Source organism: Xiphophorus maculatus, chromosome 19, assembly GCF_002775205.1.
Source record: "Xiphophorus maculatus strain JP 163 A chromosome 19, X_maculatus-5.0-male, whole genome shotgun sequence".
NCBI classification, from domain to species: Eukaryota; Metazoa; Chordata; class Actinopteri; order Cyprinodontiformes; family Poeciliidae; genus Xiphophorus; species Xiphophorus maculatus.
Window position 1 is genome coordinate 2,191,704 of NC_036461.1, and position 6,945 is coordinate 2,198,648.

General features: G+C 41.5%; 1 protein-coding gene across 1 annotated transcript; it reads left to right on the forward strand.

The window, feature by feature from the left end:
- Positions 1–744: 744 nt before the first annotated feature.
- On the forward strand, positions 745–6,731 carry cmpk2 (cytidine/uridine monophosphate kinase 2). The gene is made up of 5 exons (XM_014469610.2): positions 745–1,524; positions 2,237–2,351; positions 2,594–2,795; positions 4,716–4,949; positions 6,091–6,731. The coding sequence occupies exons 1-5, from the start codon at positions 943–945 to the stop codon at positions 6,209–6,211; spliced, it is 1,254 nt and encodes a 417-aa protein (XP_014325096.1). The 5' UTR covers positions 745–942; the 3' UTR covers positions 6,212–6,731.
- The last annotated feature ends 214 nt before the right edge of the window (positions 6,732–6,945 follow it).

The window sequence follows — 6,945 nt, forward strand, 5'->3', positions numbered from 1 at the left end:
CTGCTTAGTTACCTTTGATTAATAGCAAATAGGACATTGATCATCATATTTGATGTGTATTGATGATTTTTGATCAAATCTAATATTTATTGTTTGATTTCATAGTTTATGACTGAATGATGTTTTATGAAGTAAAAAACTTTGAACTGCCTTTTGCTGAACATAAATAAACCTGAACTTGAACTTTGTAACAAACAATAATTCATCATTGTGGTGAAGCGGGGCTTTTAAAACTCTGGGTGGGGTGCCAGTTTGCTATGTATCCGAACTCCTGCACAGAAAACATATTCGCCTGATTTCCTTCTCTAAAGCTAATTTTGTTTTTATTACATCTTGAGTTTGCTTTTCTAGAGGGAACATCATCACTCTTCAGCAGCTTACAGACATGGTTTTGGTTGCTTTGAGTTTTTTATATTTCTTAGAGTTTTCAAAGTTTCCAACATGAAATAAGTAAAATTTTGAATCTGGTTGAAGAAAGTGGTAAAATCTAGGATATATACACCCTACATATATGAACAGACAGGAAAATATTAAATTATTTGCAATGGTTTTTTTTACTGGAATGATCTAATGCATATTTAGTCACGCATATAATTCTTTCATGACTTTGTATTTTTGTATCTTTTATGTAAAGCACTTTGAACTGCCTTATTGCTGAAATGCGCTATACAAATAAACTTGGTTAAATGATTCATTTCAGGCTGATATGCAAACTTTTATGCTGACTTTAACTAATCAGTGTCCACGTGCAGAGCCAAAGGTCTAAAAACATTTTTTTCAAACTTGAGTTTAACTTTTGGATTCAAGGGAAACATTTCTTTGCTGCGCCCTAGAGGCGTCGCCTGTAAGTTTCGTTTTTCCTTCCCCCTCTCGGTAACTTTCGTTTTCCTGACCACAGCCAACTGCAGCTGCACTGAAACCCGCCGATACCAGAACTGGATCATGGCCCGGCACCTGAAGCTTCTCGTCCAGAGGTGGTCGTCCCGTGTTTTCTCCGTGGAAGTGGACGGAGCGCCGCGGTACTTTGGGATCAGAGAGCAGCTCCGTGGGGAACCGGTCCCGCCTGATGTGTTCAGTGAGGTCCAGAAGCAGGACAGGTGTTACTCCCTGCTGGTCTGCAGCGGGGACAGGGTCACAGGAGACAGGTTTCACTGGGAGCTGAGAGACCGGCTGCAGAGGCAGCTGCCTCCGGGCTCCGGGGTCCGGTCCATGTCCTCCTTCATCCCGGACCAGAAGGGCTCGCTGCTCAAAGGATACTTCCTCCAAAGCCGGGCTGGGAATTCATCCCTGATTGAGGACATTTTAACGGATTTGGAGCAGAGAAACCCCGTGTTGGTGTGTTCATACTCCCAAAGTGAAGACGGCCAGCAGTGGACTCAGTGTCTCTGGTACCAGTCAGAGGATAACCCGGTCAGGTTCTGCGTGGTGCCTTCAGAAACACCAAAACATCATCCATCAGTTCTCAACATGATCAACTCTGATGTTTTCTACAGCCTGGATGAGGCCTGCGACGTGCTGAAACAGGTACAGCTCAAAAATATCAAGTTTAGTTGCAACATTTTGCATACTGGCGCACTCATGTGGCGGAGAATGGTACTGCAGGGTCTCCAGATCCTGAAGATTTAAGTTCAGCGTTTAGTCCTTATTTTTTGTCAAGTAAAAAAAAATCTTTTAAAGGGAGTCTACCTGATGGTCTTCTATGAAAACAATGTAGGAAAGGCATGTCATTTATTGTAAAAAGGATTTTGCCCATTTATTCTCAGTTATAAGAACAACATTTGGGTCATTTTCTGTTAAAATGAGCTCAGCCGGCTGGTGAGAGAAAAAGTAGATCTTGGTCTCAAAAGGTTTGGGCACCCCTGGTTCAGAAGAAAGTTTATTTTTTATTGATTTATTCATTTTATTTTGAAGGGTCATAGCAACTTTGCTCAGATCGTGCAAAGGTAAAAATGAGTTTTAGGGTTGTAAAGGTTGCTGACCCATGTCCTAGTCAAAGTCCAGGCCTGAGTCCAATTGAGAATCTGTAGCAAGACTTTAAATTTGACAGCTGTTCTCCATCCAGTCTCACTGGTGTTGAGGTATTTTGTCTTTTCATGTTCAAATACTCACTCAAGTCTCAGATTATTACCAATAAAAAACTTGATTTTTCAAGCATTCAAAGAGAAGCAGATGAAGCAGTCAGTTTGACTCCCTCCTGATCCGCAGTGAACTGATTTCCCCCCCCCATTTTCTGCAGTGTGGTGACATCATCCCAGAGACCCGGTCTGTACTGGGGATGCTTCCCAGCAGCCTGGATGCCAGAAGAAAACCAGACTTCCCAGTTATTGTCATAGAGGGCCTGGACGCCACAGGTTAATGCCATTACCTCATAAATAAACACAGGATCAGCCTGATGGGTGGCTGTTCTCTGCTAAAAACATTACCTGTCAGAGCGCTCTGCCTAATGGAATATCACGTATCATGACCTCAGAAAAGTTACATCACTCTGGAAATGGTTTATTGAATCGTCTGTTGCTCTTAGAGACTCCACCGTGTCAGGTAGGCTCTCTTTAATGAAGAGAGAGTAACAAATGTTTTCACTTTCATTTTTTAGGAAAGACGACGCTGACAGAGTCTCTGCGGGACTCTCTGGGGGCCACGCTTCTGCGGTCGCCTCCCCAGTGCTTGTCCGCCTGGAGAGGGCGCTTCGATCGAGAACCGCCCCTCATCCGGAGGGCTTTCTATGCAGTGGGCAACTACATCACTGCTGAGCAGATAAACCAAGAGGCCAGCAAGTCTCCTGTTATCGTTGACAGGCAAGATGTTGGACTGTCATGTTAGAGCAGTGATGAACTCTTAAAATTGACTCATTTTGTATGTTTTTTGTTCTTCCATTTGTGTTTCTACTGCTTCCAAAAACGCTTTAAAAAGCCACCCAGTTGTTTATTGGCTATAAGTCCATGTTTTTGGAGTTTGTTTCAAAAACAAACCAAATGTAACATCACAAATCAGCAGGCACTGACCTTTCACCTAGTTACCCCAGCTCGTTACCTAGCAACCCCAGCAGAACTCGGCCCGTTACCTAGCAACCCAAGTGGAGTTCCAGAACATTTGCCCAGCTGGTTTCAACGCAGCATGCTTTGGATCAGGGGTGGGCACTCCTGGTCCTCGAGGGCCGGTGTCCTGCAACTTTTAGATGCATCTCTACTTCAACACACCTGAGTCAAATAATGAGGTCGTTAACAGGACTCTGGAGAACTTGACTGCACTTAGGAGGAGATTCAGCTGTTGGATTCAGGTGTGTTGGACCAGGGAGACATCTAAGAGTTGCAGGACACCGGCCCTCGAGGACCAGGAGTGCCCACCCCTGCTTTGGATGATAAATCGTCTCAGAAGTTATTCAGATAAACAATAATGTTGTTTTTCTACATTACTTGAAAATGATATAATGGTAATGGCATAATAATGCAACAACATATTCTCAAAAAGCCAATAAACATTTAACATTGGAACTGGAAGACATTTTCAATATCCAAACTAAACAAAACAGAAACAACAAATAAAACGAATCATAAAGTCTCTTTAAATAATTTGTCCTTCAAAAAATGTTCTAGTTGCGACCAAAGCAGCAGACTGAAGACTGAAGCACCCAGTTTTTGGTAGAAAGAGAGAAAAGAGAAAAACGCCAAATTATGCAAATGGAAATTATTGAACTCATTTTAATTAATCATTCGATTAACTGATTTATTGCTTATTTCAACAGGCCTCCGCATGCACTGTACAATGGCTGCTGGAAAAAACAAGTGTTTCAAGTCCCTCCAGGATGTTGTGAGGTTTTTTGTGATTGTCGCGGCACCTTTTTCACAAAGTTGTGATTTTTTTCTTTTGCCGTAACGTGGCTTTGCAGGAAGCTGTACCGTCCTGAAATAACACATTGAAGAAAAAAAAACGCAGGTCAAACTTAAAACATTTTTTAGTTAAGCTGTTACATGTGATTGAATTAAGTTTGTCGAGCTTTATTTACGGTCGTTTAACTTAATAAACGTAAAATATTTACTTGGATAAAATTTTATTTGGTTACTTGTAACAATTAAACAAAATGTAATTTATATCAGTTATTGTCATTGCGCTAGTCAAAACCCTGACATTTTCATCAATCAATGAAATTTGCCGGACGAACAGGAAAACCCGTTTAACGTGAACATGTAAGAGGATGTTGGTCAGATTTGTGGAAAAGTTGCGCTAACTGATGAAAAGTCCACGCAAAAATTGTGAATAATAAGTGAACTTGCATTAATAGTTGCGATCGCAATTATTAATATAAGTTCTTTTCTATTAATGGAAAAGACAAGTGTTTTGTTGTTGACTTACCATCCAGAAACCACTCGATACATTCTTATTGGCTGTGCAGAAGGCTTCACTTATGCTTTTCAAAGATCTACGGTTGTATAATTGTGCGTCTGTTTGCAGCCATTTTCCTGTGTGGATGTAAAGGTAGATCTGGGGGCGTGGCCAGCAGCAGATTATTTGGATTTAAAGTGACAAGACGCCCTAAACCAGCTGAAAATAAGCAGAAATGACCGGAGTAATATTTCATTATCTAATAATGATTTTGTGCATAAAATATAATGAACGTTTTGTGCAGGCCATGTTCAAGGAAGCACCTTTAATATTTCAGCCTTATTGTCAGGAAGTCTTCACTCACCTTCAGTCAGCCATGTTTGATCTGTCCTCAGGTTCTGGCACAGCACAGCAGCGTACGCCATCGCCACCGCGGTAACCGGCCCAGTGAGTAACCTTCCACACGAGGGCGCTGAGGTGTACCGTTGGCCCGGTGACCTCCTGCAGCCCAGCCTGGTGATCTTACTCACCCTGGACCCGGAGGAGAGGAAGAGGAGGCTGAGGAGCAGAGGTCTGATGAAGACCGACGAGGAGGAGGAGCTGGATCACAACAAACTTTTCAGAACCAGGTTAGACAAGAATGTTTGATACAAATATGTTTGAGAATCGGATCAAAGGTCCAACTCCAGTTCGTTTACCTAGAAAGTCCGGTGTCTTCTTCAGAGGTTTTTGTGTCATTTCCATCAGTGGTTCTTGGTGCAGCGCCCCCACAGGCCAGGAAGGGAACAGGTTGGTTTGACTCAGCAGAGAGACAGAGAACCACAGCAGCTGGAGGTGGAGCAGATGATGCAACTGATAGTCTACCAGACCATCAGATGTGGAAATACCCTTAGAGTCATTTTATTGTCACAGATTATTAGAATCTTTGAATCTAATAATTCAAAGATTATTAGATTTGTTTAGCATAAATGCTGCCTCACACATTCTTAATTAGTTCTTAATAGCAGTTTACTTCACTTATAGAAAGACATTTTGCACATGATATAAATGAAACAATCTGCCAGTGGAACTACTACTTTTTAAAATTAATATTAAAGAATTATTGACTTAAAAGTAGCTCATTATCTTGCTGAAAAGTTACTTTTCAGTTAGTTTTATCTTATTTTAAATGTACAAAGAGAATAGAGGAAAAAATACTTGGTACAATTTTGTATTTTTGCAGTGATATTAAGTCCATTAATAGTTTTTGATGCCAGATTGTCACATGTGAACAAACGTTTTGCATTTTAGGTAGATGTCTGTGTTTGAAGTCACAGATGGCTGCAAACTGTGCAGCTCTTTCCCAGTCAGGCCACCTCAGTCTTCGTCTTATCCATCAAACACTTAACAATCAGTTACCGTCCCGCGGGGGAAGAGGCTGATGAGAAAAAGCAGGTGATTAGTTGCCGAGCTGCTGTGCTCCATTAAGCCGGTCCAAACTCGCAGCCGCTGCCGGCCCAGTTAGTCGCTCCTCAGACAGGTCGATAGCTGCTTTCATTCATCTTCTGCGCTGACGTAATGGCGTGTCCACATGGGACGGCCAGATGTTGGGCCAGCAGAATTAGAAAACAGACGGAGTTAGGAAGACGCTTTTTATTGGACTGAAGAGAAAAGCTGCACTCTCAGCCACCTGGGCTGTTTCTTTTCCTTGAAATAAAAAGCAGCAAAACCATCCTGTTTATATCCTCACACTGCTCACTTGTTGGTCGATGTGTTTGTGTTTTGCTGCAGAGTAGAGGAAGCTTATCGACGGATCGTCGGCTCAGCCTGCATCGCCCTGGATGCGAGCCCCTCTGCAGACCTGGTGCTCCAACAAGCGCTGCTTTTAATTAGGGCCAAATGCCACTTGTAAACAGTTCTCCCTGCCTCCCCCTGCAGCTGGCGGCTGCAGTACCGGCTGCCGCCACTGGGTGGCAGTGAGGTGTCGCCAATGAGGCGGCGGGAGGGCAGGTTGCCAGATTGGAGTGTGGAAAAGAGATTCTGCTCACAATGAGTAAAGGTTGAGTGGCCAGGAGCCAGAACGGCATGCTGCAGAAAAAAATACATATTAATGGAGAACACAAACATTCTCTCACAGGAGGATCGTCTAAAAAAAATAAAGTCTTTTCACTTCTAACAAGTTGTTGTGCAGCGATGAGAATCACACCTAAGCTGTAAATGATACATGTAGCTATCTAACTTAATAGGTTAAATTGTCTTAATTTTTCAAAAAGAAACTCTAAATTTGAGCACATCTTATTAAAGTAAAAAATACTCACAGTTTGTGTTGCTAACTTTGGCTAATTTAGGCACCTAAAATAACTTTATGTAAAGCAGAGGTCTGCTGTAAATTTAAATACGCAACAAGTGTAAATAAAATGATGTTGTATATTGTAAATGTGCACAGTCAGTGAAATATCTAAAGTTAAAATATAATTTGTTTATAAAGGAAATACAACAAAAGGGTCTGAGCTGCAATGGAGAAATGACATGTATTTAGAAAAAATATTATTTAATTTAATTTGTTTTGTTCGAGGAATTTCAAATAAAGTGGATTAAATTTTAAAAGCTCAAACATATCTGTAAAATTCAACTTTATGATTTTCT